This window comes from Chanos chanos, chromosome 10 (genome assembly GCF_902362185.1).
Source record: "Chanos chanos chromosome 10, fChaCha1.1, whole genome shotgun sequence".
In the NCBI taxonomy this organism is placed as follows: Eukaryota; Metazoa; Chordata; class Actinopteri; order Gonorynchiformes; family Chanidae; genus Chanos; species Chanos chanos.
In genome coordinates this window covers 20,419,350-20,446,500 of record NC_044504.1, presented here as the reverse complement: position 1 = coordinate 20,446,500, position 27,151 = coordinate 20,419,350, and the positions used below count along the sequence as shown (strand labels likewise).

General features: G+C 39.7%; 3 protein-coding genes across 3 annotated transcripts; 2 read left to right on the top strand and 1 right to left on the bottom strand.

The window, feature by feature from the left end:
- Positions 1–7,990: 7,990 nt before the first annotated feature.
- Positions 7,991–10,006, top strand: spdya (speedy/RINGO cell cycle regulator family member A). Its single transcript, XM_030787462.1, has 6 exons — positions 7,991–8,246; positions 8,391–8,449; positions 8,615–8,700; positions 8,992–9,163; positions 9,476–9,827; positions 9,945–10,006. Exons 1-6 carry the CDS (start codon positions 7,991–7,993, stop codon positions 10,004–10,006), a joined length of 987 nt encoding a protein of 328 aa, XP_030643322.1.
- Positions 10,007–11,002: 996 nt separating this feature from the next.
- On the bottom strand, positions 11,003–13,915 carry trmt61b (tRNA methyltransferase 61B). The gene is made up of 7 exons (XM_030787461.1): positions 13,127–13,915; positions 12,835–12,937; positions 12,385–12,575; positions 12,015–12,106; positions 11,563–11,762; positions 11,258–11,332; positions 11,003–11,093 (listed from the first exon to the last, which is right to left on the bottom strand). The coding sequence occupies exons 1-7, from the start codon at positions 13,913–13,915 to the stop codon at positions 11,059–11,061; spliced, it is 1,485 nt and encodes a 494-aa protein (XP_030643321.1). The 3' UTR covers positions 11,003–11,058.
- Positions 13,916–15,557: 1,642 nt separating this feature from the next.
- wdr43 (WD repeat domain 43) lies at positions 15,558–24,738 on the top strand. Its single transcript, XM_030786999.1, has 18 exons — positions 15,558–15,764; positions 16,935–17,069; positions 17,513–17,634; positions 18,282–18,402; positions 18,560–18,678; positions 18,805–18,907; positions 19,079–19,143; positions 19,392–19,569; positions 19,844–19,930; positions 20,131–20,268; positions 20,419–20,565; positions 20,838–20,924; positions 21,186–21,217; positions 21,313–21,376; positions 21,518–21,631; positions 21,887–21,956; positions 24,250–24,308; positions 24,543–24,738. The coding sequence occupies exons 1-18, from the start codon at positions 15,558–15,560 to the stop codon at positions 24,693–24,695; spliced, it is 2,001 nt and encodes a 666-aa protein (XP_030642859.1). The 3' UTR covers positions 24,696–24,738.
- The last annotated feature ends 2,413 nt before the right edge of the window (positions 24,739–27,151 follow it).

Genomic DNA, 27,151 nt, shown 5'->3' with positions numbered 1-27,151 from the left:
AGAGAGACAGAGAGAGAGAGAACAAGAGAACGAGAGAGCAAGAGAGAGAGAGAGAGAGAGAGAGAGAGAGAGAGAGAGAGAGAGAAAGAGAACAAGAGAATGAGAGAGCAAGAGAGAGAGAGAGAGAGAGAGAGAGAGAGAGAGAGAGAACAAGAGAACGAGAGAATGAGAGAGCAAGAGAGAGAGAGAGAGAGAGAGAAAAGGGCAAGCATGAGATGAACTGTTAGAGGGCGGGGCTAGTAGGGCAATATCTAACAACTTTCCACACACAAGAGCACATGCTGTTGCAGTTACAGCTATTTAATTACTAAGAGACCAAAGCCATGTTTCTTACTGTCAGTTTACTACTTCTGTGGGCATACTCAGGTAAGAGTTTACTGTTGAAATCTCCCATTTGTCTCAAATACAATGTGAACTGGCACGGGAAAATGATACAGTGTACATCAGATCTCTATTGTACTGCATTTGGAGGACTGGGAAAATTCTAAAAATTGCCTGTACATTCTATTTCATTCAACAGGTTAGTATGGTACAGATTTAATTGAACTGAATAGTCATTGTGACTGGAATGAATATTTTTTCCTAAACAGTTGCTGGTCAGTTCATTGCTTTTCCATATGCGACTAATCTGAAACATGGGGTAGAGAAATTGTGCCTTTCTGCGAATGCGAGAAAGAATTATGGAACGGAGGCACAGGTGGGTATTTTTAAGATGATATCTGAAAGTCCCAACATGACATTTGTTTTTATAAATGCATTTCTCTGTTGAAAGATCAGAATGAAAATACCCCAAACAAGCATACTGGGTCACACCACTTGTGCAGCAATAAGCTACACCACATACCATCCCTGGCACTGCCAGGTTGAATCTCAATGATACCAATTGCTGTGTTGTACGCTATACAAAGTATAACTGGCTGTACTCCAGCAAAATCAGTCAGACAGGGTACTCTGCCTGTCATTGTGTTTCAGCAATTTCTAGTATCAAAAGTAAATTAGTAGGCAAAATTACAAAATAGTGTAAACTTCCATTGTGCCATATTCTCGTGGAAACACTTGAAAATTGACTTGTAAACTGGGCAGGTGACAGGAACCAGTGACCCAATTTAGCCCATGACTGAGAATGATAGCACTACTACAGCCCCCAACCCTCCCACCAGATTGTCATCAGGGTTGCACTGTGGTGGGGCATAGGATAGTTCCAGGAATTAGCAGGAATAAAAAAACAGAACATAAAAAGTGATTATCAAAATGGAAATTATCTCTTCTAAAATGTGTATTGTTAATGTAAGTGATCTTTCAACACTGAAGTATATTGAAGAGGAAAAAGATGACATTTTTTAAATGACTGCTGACCAGTGTCATGTGTTCTGTCTTCTCCATCATTCCTCTTGCTCTTTCTCAGAATTCACATATGGTGCCAGGGGTTTGTACCATATGCAGTACCACAATAAAAGCAATTATGATGATGATAAGCAAAGCAATTATGAAGGTAATGGTAAATGAGACAACCACAATAACCTTTTTCATCATGCACTGATTTAAAATTACTTACTTTCAATGGCCTCTCATGTATTTTGTCAAAAGTATGTGGGGAGGGAAAAGAAAAATACACATTTTGTAGTTTGCTTGTTATCAGGTGGAAAATGAACTGCCAAGTTAAGTAATGGATCAATTTAACTTGGTTCTGTAACATTCAGAAGTAGTTTTGGTGTATTTGTTTCTATATATGAAAGCCAATTCTTTTGACTGGTAACAATAACAGCAACTATGAAATGTGAATGTGAGCAAAGTCTCTTATAAGTCATATTCTATGTGTTAATTAGAAATTGCATTGGATATTTCCAATGACAAGTTGTGCATTGCTGTAAAGAGTTACTTATTTTGATCTTTTCTTCTTTCCAGATGATGAAGAAAGTGTGCAAAAAGCTTAAGATTCCCATTCTGGTACAGTGCTGTGTGGCCAGAAGAAAAACATATGTAAAAAAAATAATGAAAGGTCTTTTCCCTAAAGGTGCTCGTGGCAAATGTAGGCAGCTGAAGCTTTGCTTGGTGTAATAACATCAGAAAAACAAAATGCCAGATAACTCTGCAAATTTCTACAATTATTGTATTAATAATGGGGTTCACAGATACTCTATCTGTGAGATGTGCAGTTAAAGAAAGGGAACAGACTGGGAGAGCAGAGACAAAAACTTCTACTGAAAGCTGAAGAACACAGCGTCAAAATCCGGCCTCGGTTTGAAAGACCAAGTCTTAAAATGTGTTGCCCTCACAAATGTGAAGTAAAATAAGAAATGTGTTATATTTTGAAATAAACAAAATTATTCTTTTGTCACATTGTCAACAGACCTCTTTTTACCTGCCAAATATGACTATGCTAATACAAAGACACATGAATTCACATATAAACGTAGCTTCATACAGGAGCAGAATAAGCTGACCTTTCTGTTGTGAGAGTAGTCTAACTTCCTTAATCTAACACATCGGCAGTGCGGTGTTACTGCTCTGCTGCTCAGCACTACTGAGGTAACACACCAGATACGCTTAACCACAAATTTTAGCAATCTCACGTCAGTGTAAAAAGAGATGGAGAAGGAGAGGGTGGGGAGAAGTCGAGTTACAAATGCTTTGAAATTCTTCCTTAATAATTGAAGCATATCACTTCTCTTTCACTTTTGAACTCTGATTATATATTCAAGTGAGACATCATCAGTTATTTGAACTATTTGTTAGACTGTTTTACAGCTCGGCATAACAGATTTGCTGTCCATGGTATGTTATATGGTTCCTTATTTAAATATATACATGAGTAAAAAAATGATGTATATCTATGTAGGCCCAAATATAATATCTGTAGCAAACAATAACTTCCATCACGTCATACCTGAGTGTAAAAAAAATCAATTTAAAATGATGAAGTCACTACCATCCCTATATCTCTTGACACAGGAATCCAAAACTCTAACAGAAAACTACATAGCTTTTTTTATCCAACAATCTCTAAAGAGATAACTTAACATATTGAAAGAGTTTATTAAAACTACATCTTAATCAGTAAATAAAGCATGGCACTTAAATGAGAAACCAGTTCAATAATCCACATTGTCATTTGTTACAACTTACTGTTTGGTGGTTTAGTTTCACTTTTGAGGCTGATTAGAAATTTGGGCCAAAGAAATTAACATTGAACCCACCTACTAATGTAAAAAGCAAACAAGAAGACATCAAACATTCAGATTTTTGTAAAGAGTATTCACTAAGGATATGTAAAAACAACAACAATAATAATAATAATAATTAAAAAAACAGAGATGACAACTTACCTATGATTTGCTCTTCCCCTCTTATATCCAGTCCCATTCTTTCACTGGACTTAGATGTGACCCAAATCATTCATGTGTTCAAGAAAATTATGGGTCATGTTTTTAAATTTGCTCACAAATTAATTAACAAGGTAATGGCAGCTGATCACAGACTAAAGCAAATTAAGTTGCTTGGGCTCACACCAGTATTCACAGTGCATCATACAACGGTGGTTACTCAACCCCATGTGATTGAACATTAGATAATATACAATTACTGTTACTGTGTACTCCCTCATAATTTCGAGGTAATACATTTTTAGAGGTGGCACAGTGGCATAGTGGGTAGCTGTCGTCTAACAGCAAGAAGATCCTGGGTTCGATTCCCGGCTGGGTGGCCAGGGCCCTTTCTGTGTGGAGTTTACATGTTCTCCCCATGTCTGCATGAGTTTCCTCCCACAGCCCAAAGACATGTAAGTCAGTCGAATTGGAGATACTGAATTGCCCCTGTGTGTGAATGTGTTTGGCTGTGTGTCTGCCCTGTGATGGACTGGTGACCTGTCCAGGGTGTTTCCCTGCCTCAAAAAGCATTTGTGTAAAGCAAAAGTTATACAAGCAGTGTTAAATGCTCATGTTGGTGTTTTTTTTAAACATTATTCTTGCTTTCTACAACTAAGTGAACACAATTCTGCGACCAGCTGTGTTTCTCCATCTCTGGGACCTAACTTTTTTAGAAACATTTCAAAAAGTACTGAGTTTTGCAAAGTTGCACTATTTTTTCATAAAGGTCATCTGTGAAAACATCTGATTTTCTTACATCACCTTCATCACACCACACTTTCAGGCAGCATAAACATGGTTCTGATCTGAGACTGCATTTTCTGGAGACAGAGCAATGTATTTTTCACAGTGAGATGAAAGAAACATGTCAGTACAAAGTCTTAAGAATCATGCCATAAAATCATTTTGAAACGTCAGAAAGTAAGATCTGATAACTTTGCTTTTCCTTTGTGGATTTATAACTTCTTGTCTCATGATCTATAGTGTTTTTAATTTGTATGAAAAAGGACAGTGAGACAAAAAAAGTCCAACACAAAATTTCTGCATAGAAACTGAAAAAATGCTTGATATGATATTTATTAAAAGTAATTCATAACTGCGGTGTACAAAGCCATGATGACGAATTCTCTTGTATAAGCCTGTCATGTGCAGGGGGAACCAGAGAACACACTCAATGTCAGCAAAGAGCTGACAGTTTGTGTCTGGTTACAGTGTTCAGTGTGACTTATTTTTTAACACCTTGGTCGACTGAGGGTTCAGGGTGCTACAGATCAGCACTTCAGGAATACTGCTATTAACAGCACAAAAACTAAGTTACTAGGTTTCAGTTGAGACCTTGACAGACTGTGTGAGTGTCTGTGTGTGTGCGTGTGAGAGAGAGAGAGAGAGAGAGAGAGAAAGGGGAAATAGGAGGAGAGACATTTTACTTGCTAAAGTGACAATTTGCAACTTTTCTTACATATGAAAAGACCATAAAACTGTAGAAGATATTAGAAAAACACTTTTGTTGCCAGGTGATGGGAAGCATGGCAGCACTTGTTTATTTTGGGTTTCTTCTGGCACTCACAGGTGAGACATAGTATCACTGGAGTTTCACATTCTTCTCATATTGGATTTCTCTCATGTTAAAATTGGCAAAGTAACATTCAGAGTCACTTGGGTTTCAGCAACTAAAAAAAAGATGTGTTTAAAAAATGACTGATAGACATAATATGATTGCACAATTTGACCTGAATTGCAAATATTCAAGTTCATTTGGAAGAACTGAGAAGAATCACTTTGATTTTCTTTAAAATGTAGAAAATGTACTAAAATTTTGCACTGGTTGGTGAGTGAACATATTTTTTTTTCCACACAGTTACTGGTCAGTGTATTGACTTTCAACCTGAGGCTGGTCTAAAACATGGGATGTCAAAGTTAACACTCAGCGGCCCTGACAACATGATGGGTCAATACGAAGAGAAAGTACAGGTAGTTATGAGAAAATATTACTGAGGGGAGTGAAGGCGATAGCCAATAAAATCACTGTTTTTGCGAACTGCGTGATATTTACTAGTGACCACAGTAGCTCCACTACAATATCAGTTACCTCTCTTGTTTCTCCTCTCAGAGTCTTGGCATGAATGGAATCACCTGTTGGATCTGCACAGACATTGTAAAAGAAGTTAAGAAAGCGGTTGAGCACACCATCGAAAAGGTATCATGTAAAAGGCTTTTTGAACCAAACTGGCCTCTCACATAGTATCAAGACACATTTGTAGATGAATTCACATTTCTCAACCAATTTTGGTCTGTCTTAACAATACTAATGTTTCTTTTATAATCACAATGGTGCAATGAGTATGTCTTCTACTTCTCAGGATTTTCTTTTTCTGTTCTCTTTTTCAGGAGATCAATGCAGTGTGTGGCCGGATGAAATTCTTCAAATATCTCTGTAGGAAGCAGGCTAACAAATACAAAGCCATGCTGATCTATCTGCTTCTCCATGGTCATAAACCAAAGGATTTCTGTGTGGGGTTGAAGATGTGCAAGTGATTTGCAACTGTGTAATTTTTTAACGTTTTGGTCTGCTTTACTTTGCTTGAGATGAGTTTTATTGTGTTTAATAATCTTCCATTAATTTAATCACCACTAAAATTGAGATGAAATAAGATTTTGATTTAGTCAACGTTTTTACTTGTCAAAATATTTTTTTGATGAGTTTCATTTACTCCTTGAGTTAAAATGTGCAAAAAGTAATGTAAATTTTGCAAGAAATTCACTGCACTAATAAAAGCAGTTTAAAATGTTTCTTCATCAGTTTTTGTCAGTTATGTCAATTTTGTCAGTTATCATTTGTGTGATAGCCTTCTTCTAAAGGCAAAGGTCACTTAAACTTCATTCTGCACACTGCAGTCATGTTTGTTCTTGTTTCTGAGTGCCATGGCTGATTATTGTCAGTTATGGCAAAATATGCAAAATCTACAATTAAATGTAAATATGAAAAGAAAACAGTAAAAGAAATCTGCTTTTACAAGAGTACTGCTGCCTAAGCTATTTAAACTTAACGTGATGACATGCACTTAATTAACTCTGTTACCTGTGTCTTAATGCAAAATAAATTATTCATACACACAGAGAACATTGCTATATTGCTGAATTTAAATTATCCAAATATCATGGTTTTGTTCCCAGTCAATAAAGCATGACGTCTTTCACTTTGGTGGGCTACAGACTTTTAGTACACACAGCCTATCAACTAAACAGTTTCAAAATAGATCGATTGGCATCCTAATGTGGCATCCTAATTTTCAGCAGTGATATTTGTTATCACCAGGCAGGACAGTTTTATTATATTTCTGAGACATCAAAACTGAATTCAAAAGATAATTAAATCACTGAGTTGATATACCTTTAAAATATACATATATCATTAGGCGAATGAACTGTGGCAAATGAAATTAAGATCGACAAAAAACTGAATAGAGCAAGTATGACCATGCGAAGAAGTAAGAATTGTATGGCCTATACTAGCTGCGTTGTACAGTCGCTTTGGAACACACAGACAATTCCATCTCTAAGGCAGGAAATCTTTTCTGCCAGCTTCTATCAACATGCTAATTGGTTTCTGCCCACTACCAGACGAGTTCCTCATTCGGCTTTTTAGGATAATTGACCATTGATAACGCAATGGCAGCGTCTGATAAGACAGCGTAAACCATATTTCAGAAATAGATGAATGACCTAGATGGGTTTTTTTTGGTTTTGTTTTTGTTTGTTTTGCTAGGAGAATGAAGCCATTAGGAGGTTTACTGTTTACTCTGAGTTTCTGTTGATTTAACCCGCTTTCTGGAATACCCCTAGCTGTATTCAGTTATCCCGATTACAGCGTAACGCAGGTTATGTGGCTATCTACCGGCATCAAATATTTTCTTCCCATCTGTGACACAAGTCTTCAATAGCAAGGGGTTCAGTTCTTGTGTGGCGCGCGTCCTCTTAAGGCGCGCTCTGGTGAATAGAACTGTTTCCAGGGGAATAGCGCGGTAATCCTACTGAGTTCATACTCATTATTCCCATTTTGTGTAATCTCATAAAGTAGTCGAACCAACCAATATGTCTGCCGCCTGAATTAATGGTCATAATCATTCTCTTTTCCCCAAGTACCCACCCTCATTTGTCAAGTGTTAGCCAACGACACAAGCTTGATTTTGTTCCAATAAAATTCTGCTGGCGAGAAATTGGTGAACTGTCCACAATTTGGCCAAGACGGAAAGAAGCTGACAATAATAAGGTAATCTAATTTGTATAAAATGTAGATAAGACGTTGGTAATTCTCTAAAATCAGTTTGACACTACTGAGTTTCCGTTCAAACTGGACTGACCAAAGTTATTGGCCAGATGGTAACTGATGGCTAACGAGTCGTGTAAAATATTTTCGACAAACATGGCTCTAGAGGAAGTAGCCATAGACATTAAAGTAATTATCTCAAGTGACACATGAAATATTCTTGAATCGACAAATGAAACGGTTTTTGCTATCCAGAGGTGGTTTTCGAGTGAGGTAATTAGCTAGTTCAAAATGGTTCTTTGGCATCTGTTAATGTCAGGCGTTTCCTCCCATGACCAACCCAGTCAGTTCATCAGGTATGTTGAAACACATCTCTAACTGGAGCCCGACACCACCCTCTGTTACCGTGAGAGTCAATCCAACCACGGCGCGAAATCTGAAGTTGAAGAAAGGCCTTGGGATGAAGCGGCCGAAACACGAAATGGACGATGGCCCACCGGGCAAGAGTATGAGCAGCCGTTGCATGGGTGAAGCCCCACGTCGAAGCAATCCGTCATGCGGCCCGAAACCTGTTATTCAGCGTCGAGAGATGGCCGCATTTTTCAGGCTCTTTGGTGAGCGGAGTGGTTTGTCAAAGGCTGGTTTCTGCTAGCGTGTCAAATTTATTTTGACGTTCATTTATTTATTAGAATTCGCACAAATTTCTCAGTTTCAGGTCTAAAGTGTTCTCTTTAAATTTTTGTTTTCCTCATCTGCAGATGATGACTTAATACAGGATTTTCTGTGGATGGACTGCTGTTGTAAAATCACAGACAAGGTATGTTTATCTCTCGATAATTATTCTGTTCCATAAGTTTTCCATGCCACAGCTCCTGGAAAAATGCAGTCTCAGTCTTTCATTAAGCGGAGGAAGGACACTTGTCTGAACTATGATGGACAGATGCACTGGTTTTTACATCTCCCTCTCTTCCTTTTGTTTTAGTATTTACTGGCCATGACATTTGTCTACTTCAAAAGAGCCCGTTTCAGCATCAGCGAGCATAATAGAATGAACTTTTTCATAGCTCTGTAAGTGCTTCCCTTGAACAGATTCTTCCCACTTTTCCATTCATGCCAATAAATATGACTTATTAAACTACAGGGATCGTGTATGTCATCAACTTGTGTTTCAGTGTACTTCTAAAAGATTAAGCACAGCAAGCATCTCTAAAGCTAGCCTTTCCATCCAGTCAAGTGGTGGATTGAACCAGTTTAGTTCACTCAGTACTGATAATCAGTTGAAATACCTGATAAATAAAGACACACACCAGTTGAAGATGAGTTTGTACCTAACAGTGACAGTCAGTTTCTGTACTTTAGCTACCTAGCAAATACCATGGAGGAGGATGAGGAGGAAAGCAAGTATGAGATTTTCCCTTGGGCCCTGGGAAAGAGCTGGAGGAAACTTTTCCCACGCTTCCTCAAACAGAGGGACAAGCTGTGGGCACGCATTGAGTACCGTGCTGCTGTCAGCCGCCGCTGCTGTGAAGAGGTATTCAATCTGACAATACTGTAATCTCCTCTGCCCACTCACTCATCCTTCTCTTCCTCCCTCTTTCCTTTTCCCCAGACCTGCCTTTCTTTCTCTGCCCACCAACCCCATCTCGGTGTCCAAGTAATTTCCCCAAATCTAGCACCCGACTACCGCTTGTTTCATCTGTAGCACCCCACCGTCTCCTCTATTCTATGGCTGACTGGTTAATTTGTTGATTTATTATTTGTTTTTTTGTTTAAAATACATGTCATCCACCACATAGAGGATCCCACTCAACATCATTGTCTGTGTGTTTCTGTGTGCGTGCAGGTGATGGCCATTGTGCCATCTCATTTCATCTGGCAGCGGGAACGTGCAGAGCACCACAGCGGTGCCCAGCGGCACTATAGGGACCGAGAGGAGGTCCACATGCCTCGCGGACCATCAGCCTCCCCCAAACCCTGCACCCTCTGCGCCAGGAGCTCAGGCTTAGACTTCAGCCTGTCTTCCTCCCCATCTCTCTCCTCTACAAACACCACGATGGGCACTCCCTCCTCCTCACTGCTGAACTTCCCCCTCACTATCTTTCAGGAGACCACTCCACCCAAAGCCCCTGCTCCACTAAAGCGTACCAGGGGAGCCAGGGATCAGCGTTCCTGCATCTGCATGGAGAATCCCACAGGTCAGCAGAATTCTTCAAACACAATGTGAGAGCTCAGAAAGTAGCACTAATTGAAAAGATTAATTATGTAAATATATCAAATGCTTTAATTACTTTTCTGTTCAAATATGTTGTTAGGTAGGAATGCAGACAGCGCAGCTGAGAATGACCGTTCTATGGACTGGATCAGTGAGGAGTAGATCCTCGACCGCACACGGCACAGACTTCCCCAGACTGGGTTTTGTGAATACACAGTTGCATGCACACATTTTGAACTCCCTGAAAGCCCTAACTAATTTAGAACACATGAACACATGAGAAGTGTGGTACAGTCAATGTTATTAATGGAAAATATTTGTGGATAATAAACCAAGACTGGTAAAGTGCCTTAACCTATCATTCTGAGCATGATGTATCATATATAAGGGTGCCTGTTCAAAACACTGACAGTTTTACTTAAATGTGTGCAATATCATCTGTTTAAATTCTCACTGCAGAGCAGAGATGGTCTTTTGAGTGTCATGTACAGCTCTCACCCTTGTACAGTTTGGATACACATTCATGTCACCACACCCTTCTTCCAGCTATTTATTCACTATTTATTCAGTGTTTTACTGCTCCTGTGCCTGGCAGCAACTATAGTACACAGTGACCGTGTTGAAAGCTTAACTGTGAAATGTTAACCAAATGCTTGGAGTTGAAGTGATGTCAGTGATATGTATGTAACATGATCATCTGCATTTTAAGACTGACCCATTTGCATTAGTCAGTGATAAGAAATGAGCGACTGGTTTTTGGTGTGGTATTGTGGTGCTGCTTTGTGAATAAAGTGAAGGACATAAATATCGGAGAGAAAATTACAAATGATTAGTAAATGCAGCAAGGCCTGTGTATTTGTTCACATCTATGAGTGATTTATCTAATTTCACCATGTTTACCTTCATTTATAAAACTTGAAATGTCAAAAGAAACATGTTCAAGGCATTTTTGTTGACATTTCATGTTTATTTTGATTTAAAGCAATTGGAAACATGGTCCTCTTTATAATTACACATAACTGCAAATAAACACAATATTGAAGTGTAGAAGGCACCGCTGTTGGAGTTCTGTGAATGAGTTTTGCTCCGTATTATATCCAAAATACATAGAGTTTTATTGAAATTTCTTTTCTAACCAGAATGGTGCTCATTTCGAGTATTCCACTGTGTGTGAGTACCATGATCTGTTGCTTGTTTGTCGTTTTGGAGATTGACTATTTCAAAATCTTGCGTAATTTCACAAGAAAGGCTGAAACAAACAAAAGAGAAACACAGCATTAAAGGCAAACTATGTGTTACAGTATATTTCATTAAAACCATCAAAAGAGACAATAGGAGTCAGAAAGTAGCCCTGATAATCCCTAACTCCAGTTCTCAGTCTGTGTGACAGGGCAGTGCACCACAGGGACTCACCTGTGTGACTGGTCTGTACAGGATGAGGACGAGCGATGTAGGGAACACTTCCAAATGCTCTGTGACTGGAAATTTCTGAAATAAAAACAAGATTAGAACCGACCAAGTATTTGTCCGATATATTTTATATTTAATGCTGCATGACACTAAAAACAATTAAATCAAGTCCTATCTGTCGGAACCAAGTTTGAAAGGCAGTTTGCACCTTATCATCATATCCTTGCAATGCCTCCAAATAATTTCATTTAACCAATCGATTTCCCAAACCAATATTTCTATGTAGACAAAAGCACAACAAAGCTTACCTTGTTCATCCTCACTTAATTCATCCTTCTCCTCCTCATCAACTGAATTATTTATTGCTTTTCTGGTGTGGAAAGTGCCATCTTTTTGGAGTGATGGGGCAAGTAGCCAGTCCCTGTACTGCACCTCAATGATGCGTTCACATGCAAGAGGCAAGGTTGAGCATCGCAATCCCTCCAGTAAATCAATTATCTGTGTAACACTGCCACCAACAGGAAAAAACAGGAATGTATAAAAAGAGAACACCTTTTGTGGCTGCCTATCTCTATCTGGGTTCTTTTTCACGAGGCACAGTGAATGTATTTGGCTGCAGTATTGAGTTGCTTGTCAGATACACTGGCTCCTCCCATCCTGGTAATAGCTTCTGACCACATTTCTGAACAGGTCACTCAATCATTCAAGACAAACAGATTTTAAGGTTTTTAAAGCGCACACATTCAATTGTGTTACTCACTTGGCTTGATACACAGCACACACACCTCCAGGATGAAGGTGTGGGACCACAGTAGGTAAAACCAAATGGGGGTTCACCATATCCAAGGCAATCTGCAAAGCAAACAGCCCACTAACTGGTAATAAAAATAACTAAACAAAATCCGTTATAGAATGAGACACACTTTAGATTGCTGTTTTGAAAACATCTCACTGAATACCTCCAGCTATGATATGAACTTGCCCTATTTACTCTGTTGTACACTATCCCCTCTGATTCAACAAATGAATCAAGTGTTGAAGAACTACAACAGAACAAAGGTGTATTGGCTGGAGGTAACTTTGAGGAGAACTGGGAAACACTGAAACAAACAGAAATGGTGTCTCCTTACAGAGTTGAAACCTTTCCCAGACAAGAGGGGTTTAGCGGACAACAGGTCAGCACAGTGAAACTGAACGTTGTCAGGCCACTCCCCCCCTCGGCGAAGGCTCCATGAAGAACGCCAGCGCTGGTAATTCAACACAGCTCGTCTGTGATGGTCCTCCCTCACCTCTACACTTAACACTCTGCCATTTGAACCCACTGCAGAAGAAACACATAAAACATGTACATATTTTTTGGTGGACATCTCTTTGTAGACACACACTCACGCATACATACCAGTGTTACAAACTAATATCAAGACTTCTTTTAATAGACAAGGACAATAAGAAAATTTATACAAACTACATCCATAAGCTTCTTAAAATACATCAACATCACCAATAGTAACAGCTGGATCTGCATGTACACTATAATCACAGAATGTATTAAAATTACTTATGAAAAGTAATATACGTGCCAGCTCTTGACAGGAAGAGGGTCATGGCTCCAGATCCTGAGCCTGATTCCAAAACATAGTCTCCCTCACTGACATCCATCATCATTAACATTGCACTGGCATCCTAGAGGGGGAGAAGAAAAAGGTGTACACAAATATAGAAGAACCATTAACAACAAGAATACAGTTACTGTAAGCAAAACACACTGATAGTGAGGACATCGACAATATGACAGTGAAAGATGACCAGGGTTTGTTTTGTTTTGTTGGTTTTAATGACTGGGAATCAATATGTGAGGACAGAAGGACTTACCTTGGGATAAGCAATGGCAGGACCCCTTTTCATGAATAAGGTGAACTCTTCCAGGCTGGGTCTCCGCACGAGAATGGGAAGACCGAGAGAGGTACGCAGGACAGTACCAGCAGGACACCCTGCAATTTCCTCATGAGCAATCACTCCCCAGTTACTCTGTAGCCGTTCTCCTTCCTTCAACTGGAACATCTTCTGGAACAGAAGCTGCCGTTTGCGACGGTGCTGCGCAAACAAGACCTCCCCGAAGCACATTGGTCGCTCCCCAGGGAGAGTGTAGGGAGGTTGCTCAGACATATCCTCCACCTCTATGTGCAAATGACTGAACATCTTCCCTTTGTCCTCACCTCTCTGAATTTTGTCCTGTGGGCTTGACGTGAACTCTGTTTGGACGCTCAGGGTCTCCTGGCCTATCTGCCCCTCCTGAGTTTGCTCCTCTTCTTCTTTTGGCTTTGTTTCCCTGAGCTCCCACACTTCCTGGCTCAAGCTCTCCTCAGGCAGTAGTCGACTGACCCTCTCTAAAGGTGAGAGCGGTCGGCGTCTTTTGAGCTGGGCTGCTCTTTTAGAAAACTGTAAAGACACGAGACCGCCTGGCTCCTTTGCATCAGGATCATTCCCCTCTCCATCTACACCACTGGGGCCTGTCCCATAGTTTCTCACTCTCCATGTCAACTGTGGAGTTGACACTTTGATGTGTGATTGCTTAACACTGTAACTCTGTTGTCTAAGACAGGTTACACAGAACCTTGCAAGTCCAAGTGTTTTTAAAAGGGAGCCACTCGTTACTGACATGGATAAGAAATTTTACGACAAAGAAAGATTATTTTTACTTCAGTGCAGGTTAGATCTAGTGGTGCTCAATCCTTTGAAACCTTACAGTGCTTTTTCAGCAACGCTTATTATCCTCAAAAGCGTCGCATAAGCTTGCTAGCGTGAAGTTGTCTCCCAAGAGAATGCATCTGTTGGCCAGTGTAATCAAAATAAATGTCAAATAAGTCAACTAGCCCTTCAGAGACACCGGTCGTTAATTTAGCCTACAATCTGCTGAAGTTCAGCTATATTAGTTGCCTAGTGCAAAAGTAATTATAAACGACAATCAAGACCAACCGCACCACGGCTCACAAAATCACAATCAAGTCAGACCGCCTTACTGAGAAAATGACAGTGCTAAACATTACGAATGGACATCAGCATGCTCTTTTCACAACAGCGCCATGTTGATCACGTGATTTTGTCAACGACAAACACCAGCTTTGTTGTAGTAATAACTGTACAACATTAGGGGGCGCTTGTTGTGACGGATTGAGTTCTTGATAGTTTATAGAAATATTCTGGAAGTTACTGATTTTTGGCAATATATTGACTTATGTTATCTCCATCGGCTAAAAAAATCACGAAATACCTCCAGGCTGTGAGACCAGTTGGTGAAAGCTACCTCATTTATTTATTTGGTTGTTTATTTATTTTAATTATTATTATTATTATTATTATTATTATTATTATTATTATTATTTTGCTGACGCTTCACTTTTCCCTTTCTCTTAGTAGCAGTATTAGTAGTGGCAGTATTGCAATGGATCATAGATATGAGATCCACTTAAAACTGGATATGGATGCACAAACCTTCAAGCTAAAGAACAAACATAAACTCCAAGATCCTATAGATAGATAGATAGATAGATAGATAGATAGATTCCTTTATTGACATTGCACAGAGTACAACGAAATTGGGTGGCAACCCTGATGGTGCATTCACACATTACTGACGTTCATTCCAGTAATAGGATTTCTGTGGTTAGAGTTTTGGAAGGACATTTCCAAATGCCCAAATTGTTCAGCTGCCCAAAATTATGCCAGAGCAATGAGTAATATCATCAGTACATTTAGTTAAACCAACTAAAGCTTAAAATTCATCTGCTACCTATTTTGCATGCACTTCCTCATCTGATGTTATGACTAGTTACTCCAATGCAATTATTGCTTATTCCCTTAAAACACCAGTGTAGTCATAGCGGTAGCCTAATATCTAACAAACCCCTTTCACAGCACACAAAGTTAAACCCCCGACTGTCGTCGTGTAATTCACACCTGAATATGACTAAAACTCCCCTATTTTAGCCACCTCCTTCTCCGCTTCCTGCTATGCAGTACTAAAATGAAGTTCAAATTGCCTGTCTAAAATGATTAAATAAACATTGCCTAAACTATTTGTACGCTTTCACTTGATGTTGTAACGGCAACACACTTAATGCATCCTAACAGAGAAATCCGCCTTGGCAGATCAAATCTGACATTTGCCAATCCCATTCTACCGGCCAAAGACCAATCAAGAGCGTGGCAGCGCTCTTAGCAAACGCGCGTGCTCCCTGTGAGATAACACGTGGTTTTTGGACCATGCGTGTGTGAATACGCAGACTTACGTAGGGCTTCAATAATGGCGGCCGATGGAGGCAGCTCCTCTCTGATGCTACCTTGCGCTTTTTCTCCTAAATCAAGACAGTATCTGGCCTTGTGTGCGCAGGATGGTAGACTTCGTATTTGGAACACAGACAGCAAAACACTTCACCAGGAATATGTGCCTTCTGCCCATTTGAGTGCCACCTGTACTTGCATAGCTTGGGGACCATGCCGAACGGCAAAGGTATGTGGGGGGCAGTTTTCCATAGAGTTGCACGGGTTATTGGCCTAGTCAGTAGAGCTAGCGTATCCGGTTAAGTTTTCATAATTACTGAAAACGCTTTTACTGTCTTTGCGATTTACTGGAATGTGAATTCAGGTAGGCTCTTGTACACGTATAGTGCGACAGATTTTAAGCCTGCCGTTGCTGAAGTGGAATTTGGCAGACTATTAGCGAGCAGAGCTACCAGCTAACTTACTGTTCAGCAATTGCACGCACATGTTTGTCCCACATGTTCGTAAGATGGCTACGTGACTCTTTTTTTCCCCTTGACAAAACGCACTCTAAATACTTTCTTTGGTTAAATATCATAATGTGACTATTCATGAAGATGAATACAGCGATGTCTCACAAATCATCATCGTTAACTTTACGTTATAAGACTTTACAATCCGTTATGTGGCGCAGGTCAGTATATCGACTTGTGGTTGCTAACCTAAGTTGTTACTTGGTTTCTGAGTCCATTTTGATGGATAATTATCGACCTCTCTGCATTATTATTGTTTTACTTTAGTTGCCGCAGTCATTAACTCTACCCCGAAAGAAAGTTAACAAGATCCTCACAATTTGGGCTCATCATTTCTTAAAATACAACGTGACGCTGACAAAGACACTTGTGTGTGATTCGGTCTTAAGAAGTTAAGGTTAGATTCTCTTAACTATAAGGGAAGTTCTCTCTGTTAAGCAGAACATGTAAGTTAGTTTCCCCACTTTGCTTCAACAGGTGCAGAGGGATAAAGGAATCGGAAAAGCGCTTGCTAAGCAAGTTCTGATAAACAAGAGTACTTTCTAACTCTAAAGCTTTACGTGATCTTGATCCCCCTTCTAGGTTACAACTCTAGAATTTACTTTCTGGAATGATATATGAAACATTAGTTTAGTGACAGACTGTGAAATATTCCTTAAATGATGATAAATGGCCTGGCTTCTGTATGGGTTTATAAAATAATAATTAATGGTTTACAGATATGAAAACGTCTCACAACTGTTGTTAAATCAATCAAGAGCCCTGCTGTGACACTTAATGCAGAGGCTGAAATTATTATCCACCTTCATTATACACTACACTCATTTCCCCAACTTGTTAATTAGTGGAGTTTGTTTCTCACGGTGTATTTGTGCGTGGAACATCAGGAGGGGCCGCTGAGAAAGAAGAGGAAATCAGATGCAGGACAGGTGGTGGAGAAGGCAGATCTGTTGGCCCTAGGCACAGCAGCAGGCAGTATCCTAATCTACAGCACAGTGAAAGGGGCACTACACTGTACACTGGTAAGCACCTCAATGTTCCCTCTATACCCAAATGTGTATAGTTCCACTCCACTTATTCTGCTGCTCAGTGTACATTTTAAATGTGTGTTTTTGATGAATCCTTGAAGCTCTCAACTGTGATTAATTGCAAGCTGTCAGTCACTGAAGCGCCCCTGAATGGTTTCACATTTTAATATTTTTTCAGCATTTTGCAACAAGTGTAGTCAGCTGGAAAATGGATTCGTTTTGAACTTGAGTTTTCATTTGTTAGCAGAATACCCAAGGTTAGCTTTCATTGTAAAAGAAAGTGATTTTTGTACAATTTTACAAAAACAAGAATACTATAAGGACAGTGCAAAGTTGCAGTTATTGGATCCTGTGATGTCAGCCATGTGAATAACTTTCTGTGTAGTGCTAGTAACCGCAACACACGCTTTTGTTTATTCTCTCACTCTCTCTCTCAGGATGGAGGACACAACGGAGGAGTGAACAGTGTGCAGTGGCATCCAGAGGACACTTTGCTCTACAGTGGGTCAGATGACACACACATAGCAGAATGGGACTTACAGACAGGCAAAACACGCTGGTGCGTTCTGCCATGTTCATCATAATCATTATCACCTTATTCATTAATTACTTGGGTCTGCTTCTGTAAGCCAGTGTTTTTGATGGCTACCAAATCCGGTTACAGGGACCTTCAGAATTGCAGAGCTTTGGTCCAGTCAATACTGAAACACCTGATTCAGCTAGTCAAAGGCAGGAGTATTGGAGCGGGGGTAGAATGAAAATTTGCTTTCATGTGGTTAGCCTAAAGACTAAAATGTGGTGTACAAGGATTTTTGTGTTTATGTCTCAAAGGCGACTGTAAAGCATTGTGCAGTGAGTTTAGAAGTTGGCTTTAAGTCGGAAGTTAAGTGCACTGAAAAGAGCTTCAGTTTGAGTTGCTACTGGTGCATGAACCGTGTTTGCTTAGTGTTTTGTCAGCAGATTACTTCAGGTTAATTGACTGTGGGGAGGAACCTGGAAGATTGAGGCTTACACTGTGTATTCATCTAATTAATGAGACAGTGATGTCACGTGTGCAAGTTCTAGAAGAATGTTAAGAATTTGCAGTGAGACCCATTAAGATTATGCAGGTCGATCCCCACACCCCCAGAATTTTGTATGTTCCCCCACAACATGTATATTCACCTAGAAATTTTTCTGTGTGTGTGTATCTGTGTCTCTTTACAGTAAATGGAAAGCAGACAGAGCAGCAGTGACTAGCCTGAGTGTAAGTCCAGATGGAAAGCTGCTTCTCTCAGCTGGGATGACCATCAAGATGTGGAACCTGGAGACCAAAGAGGTGTACAGGGTGAGTGAAGTCTCAGAGAATCCACCGGGCCAGCGAAGGACAGATTGCTCTTACTCTCAACTTCTTTACATCCAAATGCTTCATCTGTGTTTAACACATATGGAAGATTTTAAATCTATTGAAGATGTTCAGCTCCTTGCTTCTATCCCATTTTCAGAAGTTCACAGGTCACTCAACCATGGTAACGACCCTGTGCTTTGCCACAACACGACCTCCAGACAGCGATGGCCTCTACTTCCTCTCTGGAGCAGCTCAAGACCGTCTGCTGAGCGTGTGGTGGGTTCAGACTCAATCTTCTTTGTCCTTCTCCCTGTCCATCCAGAATGTAAACTGGTACTGTGTTTGTAGGTGATGCTGTTTGTTTGTATGAGCCAGGCTTAATGAGCCACCTCTTTTTCTCAGGCAAGTGCGCTCAGACGGAAAGGATAAGAACTCTGTTGTGTCTTTCACTCTGACCGACGAACCCCAGTATGTTGACCTCCTAACATCTGAAAGTAAAGATGAGGTGAGCACATTGAAACACAGTATACTCGAGTGAGATGGTTAAAAAAAAAACGTTTTTTGGTGATGTTGAGGGGTTTTTTAGTTTTCTCTGGTATGTCGTCCGGCTGGACAGTAATTGAATGAACGCTTAGTGATTCTTTGGCGTTTTGCATTTTTTTGTGTGTGTTTGCAGGCAGTGAGGTTAGCAGTGGTGTGTAAGGATGGGCAGCTACATCTCTTTGAGCACTTTCTCAATGGGTTAGTCATCTTTTCAATCATTCCAAACTTCTGTCCCTTTTGAAATGTCTTCCTCTCTATACCTTCTCTTTCTCTTTGGAAGTGTTGCTCTGAAAATGTCATTCTGTTACAGTGGCTCTCCACCTTTTTGTATCTTTGCTTAATCCTGTCTTTATTCCATGTGTGCTCACTCACATCCCACATTTTAAACTCATGCTAATGTATTGCTTCTGAGAGTTTACTCACTCTTTTCTCTCTGTTTCTCTCAGGCCATGTAAGAAACCCCTCTCCCCTTCCTGCTCTCTCCAAGTGTCAGGGGTTGGGCCTAAGGCAGGCGAGGGGGACACACCCGTCCCCGTTCCCCTTTTGGCAGCATCTCTTTGCTCAGACAAACAGAACCTGCTGTTGGCATATGGCAACCACTTGCAGCCCGTCATAGAGCGAACGGTGAGTAACAGTGAGACACTGCTGTTAGTGGTGATAACTCCTCATGTTCCTTAAACAGCATCATTTTAACAAGCAGAGCTTCGCACTTTAGTTTGAGAAGCACAGATTTGGAGCAAGCGAGCTGAGTTGTTCACTGTGATCAATACTGTATGGTTCATGAAGCTGACATGTAAAGGACCACTTGATGACTGCAGATAGTCATGACTGTACCCTCTGATCCAAAAGGTGAGCAGGCCAGTGTTTGACTCAGTTGAATGTCTTAATTTGCTTGCAGGCAGCGAATACATCAGAGAGACATGTCTGCTTAGTCCGGGATCTGCACACTACCCTGTCTCTCTCTGTAGACACAGAGGTGTCCAAGGTAATGTGTTCTGTGGTACTGTACAATATACACTCTGCAAAAAAAGTTTTTGTTACAGAGCCTGTGTCAGCATCTTATAACTCTTATCCATAACCTTGCTGCACTTAATCCAACCTCCTTCATATGGTTACTGTCAAATTGTATGTAGTATAAGATTTAGACTGTATGTTGGCTGAACAGACTGAAAATGGATGTTTCAGGTGAAGACGCCCATTGTCAATGAGAGACAGAGTAAAGTTCTGATTCCTGGGCTTCCCGGTCACCAAGCACCAATTAAAGTTTCTGGTAATGAACCAGAGAAAAGAAAGAAAGGACCTAGCAGCACAGAAGTACAAGAGGCAAGTGATGTTTTCATACATTTCTAAGATGAGAGTTATATTGCATTTGGGGTTTGATGGGTATTTGAAAGGATTTTGAAAATGAACCTTATGTTTACTGAAAATGTAAACTTTCAATCATCCTCTCCCATTCTCCCCATCTCTTTGTAGATGTCTATAGAGGAGCGTTTGGAGCAGATAGATTTGAGTGCTGCTCGTGGAAAGGGGAGTGCTAAAGGGGCCATCTCACTGCAGACAGACAGCTATGCTGTGCTCCTGGTGCAAGGCCTGGAGAGCAGAGACCAAAAGATCCTAAATGTGAGTCCACACACACTTCACACTCAGTAGACCTCACGTGATATGACACTTGGACACTTTTGCCATCCTTGTACGGTTTGGATTCAGATTTTTGTTCTTAATTTGACTGATTGTTGATCTGATTAAGTGGAGTGTTTCGTAGAGCTTATGTTCATACATGCAGTGACATTAAATTTAATAATAAATTTACTGTTTTACTAACAGGGTCAAATTTGCATTGGCATGTTAACCTCTCCATCTCTGTCAACTTCATGTCTCTCTGCCATTTACAGAAAATACTTCAAATACACAAAGAGGTGTTGATAAAGAAAACAGTTTCACAGTTACCACTTCCAGCTATCTTGCCATTGGTTGAGGAGGTAAGAGCTTGTGTGTAGTGTCTAGTAGAGAGCGAGAGTCAGATTCTAAAATGCTATATGCTAATAGCGGAAATTGTCCACAGATGAAAGCGTTACATACATCTGTTTCTGGGTTAGTGCAATTCCTTGCAATTCCTCCAGTAAAATGACACTGTTAAATTATGCAATCTCTTTTAAAGCCATTTCTGTACTTGACAAATTAGCCTCTAATTTGTTCTTTTGTGGGACTGAGGTTTCTTTATCTTTTCTTTTATTCACTAGCTTTCAAGAAGGTTGCAGGGGCATCCATATTCGTAAGTGAAGCTCTCTTGTTAATCATTTTCCCAAAAAGAATATATGATTAAGAAACAGAATTTCTTAACTCTGTTTCTCTTCTTTTTCTCTGCAGTGCAATATACAGCGTCCAGTGGCTGAAGGCTGTGTTAACACAACACACCTCATACTTATCCACGGTATGCCACTGTGTCTGTCCCCTTGTTGTTGGCCACTTTTGTAAAGAATTTTGCCAATGGAAATCATTTTCAATTATTTGTTGTGTATGCGTTTAATATTTGTTGTTTTGACATACTTTTCTTTTTGGCTATTTGTGACAGCTTCCTGATTTGGTATCCCAGCTTGGAAAGCTCTATCACATGATTGAGAGTAGAGTGAAAGTGTACCACCAAGTAACCAGGCTGCATGGCAAGCTATACCTGCTAATAACACAGGTACGTTGTTGTTTTTCTAAAGCAGCATCACTGCACTACACATCAACAAGCTAAATTTTCACTTATGTTTTAATGCTCGTGCAGAAATCTGCAGTGTTTTAAACAAAACAGGTGTTTCATCCATTCGTTTGACATTGTGCTCTATTACTGTTACATCAGTTTTTAAATTTTCGAACACAATAGTCTGTATGCGAACAAGTTCACGTCACATTTAGAGTTTAGGGATCCTTACCAATATTATTATCTCACCACCAGGTGGCGACAACAAACAGTGCCCAGAAAATCGGTGACCTGGATCACACCGCCAAACTAGTCTATGAAGAGGGTAAGAGCAGAAATCACACAATTTATCATCAGTCTTTCTGTCTCACATTTCATGTTTAATTTTTATTTAAAGGAAGATGTGCATCTTGTAAGCCGGTGATTCTCAACTCCAGCCCTGAGGGCACCTGTCCTGCATGCCTTTGTTTTAACTCAGGACTGACATGTGTGATTCCACTGATCAATTAGTCATCAAGCCCTTGATTAGCTCAATTACCTGTGATAATGAAGAGTTAAAACAAAGATGCGCAGGGCAAGGGGCCCTCAGGACTGGAGTTGACATTAGAATTGTAGAGGTGATAAGAATTAGAATATGACTGGGGTATTATAAGCTTCCACCACTACAGCCAAGAGTACAGTGGAACATAAATCAAGCCATCTCTGTTAAATAGTGTACTGTGGTGACCTTTACTATGAAGAGCACAGCTAAATTATTTTCTGTTTACTATGCTGTTGCACTTGTGCATAAAGCTTCTGCCAAATGAATCAATGTAAAGTATTTTAAAATGAATTCAGTTGTTGAAAGAATTCCGCTTCCATAATGCTCATTATCTGCTGAGAACCCCTAGGCCTACAGTAATTTGTCAATTCCCAGTGTTTCTTCTCGTAAGAAAGTGGTTGAACTGTATGAACCTGAGGTTCTCAAACTTGTTGTCTGGGAGGCTGGTGCGGGAGAGGCATGGCTCCTTCAGATGTGTTTCCAACTCCTCTGGAGAACTTGTTGTGTGTTCTGCTGCTCAACCACAAAGAAAAGAAAGCCTCTTTGTCCTGCTAGGGAATGAGGTTTATTAATGGGTGTCTCTTCACGTAAAACTATACTGTTGATCTGAGCGTAGCCCTCAAGTCCTTCCTATACTGGGCTGAACCATGTCTGCAATAAAACCATGAAGTGGGTTGTGAGTGGTTGATATTGGTGACCACTAGAGGTCGACAGATATATCGGTTTTGCCGATATATCGGCCCCTTTTGACACTTATCGGTCTGTATCGGTATCGGCCTCCTCATATCGGTTTTGCTGATATTACAGCTTTATCCTTCTGATCTGGGATTACTGAAGTGTTATGTGATATCTGAACTAGGGTTGGGTAGTGTGGCCTAAAATTTACCAATTTATATCATGGTGTAATTTGAAGCATAGACTGTAACGGTATATATCACGGTATATTCGTTTTTCTCAAAATTTCAAAACAAATGCTTCTGAAGGGGTAAAGCACTCGTATGGCAACTGCGTGGGAGCTATTACTGTACTCTTAACTGTGTTCTTTTTGTTTTCCCTCAAGTGAGGTTTCAGCTACCACACTCACGCCCTGACAACCCACCCGTCAGTAAATTGTTTATGTTTACACGAAATATAAAGCAACTTTAAGGGAACCTTCGTTAGTATGTTGTTGGGCAGTGAATGAACATGTTAAGGTTATGGCAGATTGATCATATTGAAGGTCTCTGCAAACAAATTCATTATTATTTCCTTTATGTAGTTTTGTTATTGTAACAGTCAAATGCGATGAATATCGGCCCTAAAAAATGCATATCGGTCGACCACTAGTTAGGAACGTTTGAGATTTGATCCAAAGATAGGGAAGAATGCATCCCCTGAGGAAAGTCACTGTTTTAGCCCATATTTGTCCATTTATGTACAAAACAAGAGCACAAAATGATTCTGAAATTCCTGATTGTGTTGGACTCACTGTTTTTTGTTTGTTTGTTTGTTTTATATCCTGTGCTATGAAGTTGGTATAAAAGTGGGACATTAAAGCCTTTAGCTCTACATGACTGAGGGGATTGCTTGTAGCCTTCCTGTTGAAACTCATTTCCAGGGAGCAATGCTCACAGTGAGCTTTGCACACCCACCCCTCGTTGTTGAATGTAGAAGTTGCAAAAGACCGTAGCCAACTTGCATTTTGACATGGTTTCTCTCCCTGTAGAGACAAATGATCCTGCTATGTATATGTAATTCAGAGAAAGGTACCCTCCCTTCTATCTCTGATAGCGCAGTGGGGGTTACTGATATTGTAGAGAGCCAGTTGGGGTATGCTTCTTTTCAGCTATACACAAGCAATCTCAAATACAAGTCGCCTGCCGGGTGTTTGCAATTGAGACAGAAAAGGATCTCTCAGAGAAATAGTTTCAGTGCTTGTACTTGTTTGATGGGCTACCATGAGCAAAATGTCCCGTTTCTTTTTTTTGTCCTTTGTTTTTTTCATTTTCTTGTTTTGTTTGTAACATTAAGACTATGAAATAATATGACCATATGGTGTACTGTATCTTTTGAATGACCTTACTTTTTTTTATTGCAGACTCCTCTGATGAAGACGAAGGTTCAGATGATGAAGGTCGACCAGCGGATGATTCTGATGTAAGTAGCATACAATAGGAATAACACAGTTGCTTACAAACACACTTAAACATCGAGTATAATTCTGTAAGCTTGGTCACACTTGTCTCATGCATGTAGTTTTATTCTGACATGATGTATGGTATCTCAAACAGTCACATCAGTAAGAAATGGAAATGTCAGAGAAGCCACAACACATTTACTTTAAATCTGTCAGTGGATACCTTTTAAGTCAAATCACTGAACTTCTCACAGAACTGGGAAGAAGAGGAGGAGGAGGAAGAGGGAATGGATGTGACGGAGGAAAAAGAAAACCACGCAGATGAGGAAGATGAAGAGGATATGAAAGAGTCCAAAGCAAATGGTGATTCGGACTTGGATCCAGAAAATGAGAGCGAGGAGGAATGAGTCGGGGTGGGGGTGGGGTATTGAACAACAGAAATAAAATGAACCCTGAAAGATTTATATGCTTTTTTTATTATTATTTTTCATGTTTTGATTTTATTTGAACAAAAACAGGAAAAAAGGTAAAGGTTTCTGGGGCTTCATTGACCACAGTGACCTGAGCATCAGAGCCTGAGGTACCATTGTCCAGTGCATAACAGAATGCACTACGAATGGGAACCGTGTCTTAGAATAATCTGTAGGAAACCGATCTCTTAACTCCACTCTATAGACTGCATACCCCTCTGACTGCCTCTACTGAATAGTGATGCTTGAGTCATGGTATACTGCGTAGCGCAGTACAGTCACGTGAAAGGCACGTGTTGTGGGATCTGACTAAGTTTTGGTCTACATGCATCTGTATTCTGCAAGTACAGTGTATGTAGTCCTGCAACCACATCCGATTTTTTTTTTTTTTTTTTTAATTGAACAACTTTGTTGAATATTTTCATCTATTCTTTGTTATGTCATCTTGCTTATGTTTTTCACATGCACACACAACCCTCCCCTTTGTGTTTCTCTTTCTTTTTCTCTGTCCTTTGTGCAATGTTGGGCAAGGAATTATGTCCAGTCTGTTTAATAACAGCTGAAAGGGCTGTTTGAGAAAACAAAAAGTGAGTTCTGAATTAGGTTACCAAGCAGTCTAAAGTGATTTAAAGTATCATCTACAGAATGAGGCTTATATATTTGTTAATAATGCTTTATTAAAAGTGGTTGCAGAAAAATGAATTTGTCAACAATACCTTTTCATGCAAACGATGTATCAGCAACTGTTGTACAGTTTCAATGAAATAAATACCCATTTTTTGTTCTCTCTGTAACAGATAGTTTTCTGTGATGCAACAAGCATATTTCTCAGATAAAGGTTAAGACAGGTCTTTAATTAAACTGTGTTCTTTACAGAGATTTCCTATCTAAAATATGATTTGGTTCAAGACTAGTCTTTCTTACAAACCAATCCACAAAATTTATTGTGTCCAAGGTGAGTTGATCTGTATAAGAAAATCTACTCCACTGAGCCTGTGAATTTGCTAAGTCAAAATCAGTTCCTCACTGATTTCTTGTGTCACAAGTGTGTGTCTGAAATGTTGAGTTTTAATATGGATTTTGTGGGTATGTGTCCGTCTCCTTCCCAGACTGACTCAATGCGTATGTTTTATCTGATAGATACTGCTATATATATATATATATATATATATATATATATATATATATATATAATATTTGATTTATTTGCTAGAGAATCCTAGGGGCTATTGATTGAACGAAGGTACCTAAAAAGGGGCTAACGTTAAAATGTCTGTCAGAAACGAATCTCAGTTCTTGTTTTGTTCATGCAATTATTATCGGAGTACCCTTCCCTTTTTAAAAACCAAGTATTTCCCAAGCCTCAGTTTTGAAGGTGGGTTGTGTGTTGAATTCTTAAAAATTATCTTACACAGGAAATTGCTCGTGGTTTAGTGCAAGTGAAATCTTCCATTTGTGCAGGGGTAAGAAAAGCTCTTACCGCTTTTCTATCAGCACACAGCGTAACGCGCACCACAACTAGTACAATTAAGTACAAAATTAATGAATCAATTATATGACGTTGCATCAAGTCAGTTATGGAATTTGACTCGGTTTCAACGCTCTGCAGACAAACACTGCTGTGCTAACATTTTTACAGTCAATGTTTGAAGTGTTTTGTATGTAGGTGCCGTGGTTGCTATGACGGCACATAATAATTCACAAAAAAGTAGTGCCATCTAGCGAGCGATCCTGCAACCTTAGACCTCTTTATAAATGTAGCACATGCTGACTTTTTAGCGTATTTTTAGTTCACGAATCAAAACATGAATCGTACTAAATGCTAAGGGTGACACAATGAATCTTATTTCTGAAACATTAGGTCACACCACTGAAAGTACAATTTTGACTATACACCAATTGCAAGATGTTAAGTAGTATGAAAAGATCTTCCATAACTGACCCTATCTTTAACAGCTACTGTATTGTGGAAGTGTGTCCATTCATATGGAGAAAAGAAGTAATTTAATTAAATGATAGATAATAGACAGTTGTAGCTATCACTCAACAAATGCAAGAATGAATGCCCACTCGTAGCCTATAAAAGCGTAAAGCAAAAAATGAAAATGAAACGTATTCATGCGTATGTATTGCAATAAATCAGAAAAAAGTCGTATATTTGTACACATATATAACCCACAATAGTAAACATAGGTTATATATATAAATATATCTTTATTGATTTGTCCTTCAACTTTGAGGTCAATACATCCTTAGGGGCGGAAGACCAATGCTTGATCGAATATTCTGAGGCTCACAAGAAGGTACATGCAAGCCGCCGCAGTCAGAGGAGTTGTTTCACGACCTCCTTTTTAGACACTTTTGTTGCACTGGAGCTGCTCCTCTTAGGTCTG

What these genes read in the sequence shown, in the direction of transcription:
- spdya (XM_030787462.1), top strand. Translation starts at nt 7,991, where the DNA reads ATGTTGAAACACATCTCTAACTGGAGCCCGACACCACCCTCTGTTACC. An exon ending in CGCATTTTTCAGGCTCTTTG is followed by an intron (nt 8,247 to 8,390) that starts GTGAGCGGAGTG and finishes CCTCATCTGCAG; the next exon opens with ATGATGACTTAATACAGGAT. An exon ending in GTTGTAAAATCACAGACAAG is followed by an intron (nt 8,450 to 8,614) that starts GTATGTTTATCT and finishes CTTTTGTTTTAG; the next exon opens with TATTTACTGGCCATGACATT.
- wdr43 (XM_030786999.1), top strand. Translation starts at nt 15,558, where the DNA reads ATGGCGGCCGATGGAGGCAGCTCCTCTCTGATGCTACCTTGCGCTTTT. An exon ending in GACCATGCCGAACGGCAAAG is followed by an intron (nt 15,765 to 16,934) that starts GTATGTGGGGGG and finishes GTGGAACATCAG; the next exon opens with GAGGGGCCGCTGAGAAAGAA. An exon ending in AGACCAAAGAGGTGTACAGG is followed by an intron (nt 18,403 to 18,559) that starts GTGAGTGAAGTC and finishes TCCCATTTTCAG; the next exon opens with AAGTTCACAGGTCACTCAAC.
- trmt61b (XM_030787461.1), bottom strand. Translation starts at nt 13,915, where the DNA reads ATGTCAGTAACGAGTGGCTCCCTTTTAAAAACACTTGGACTTGCAAGG. An exon ending in CTGGGAAAGGTTTCAACTCT is followed by an intron (nt 12,107 to 12,384) that starts GTAAGGAGACAC and finishes TTTGCTTTGCAG; the next exon opens with ATTGCCTTGGATATGGTGAA. An exon ending in ATTAAGTGAGGATGAACAAG is followed by an intron (nt 11,333 to 11,562) that starts GTAAGCTTTGTT and finishes TTTTTATTTCAG; the next exon opens with AAATTTCCAGTCACAGAGCA.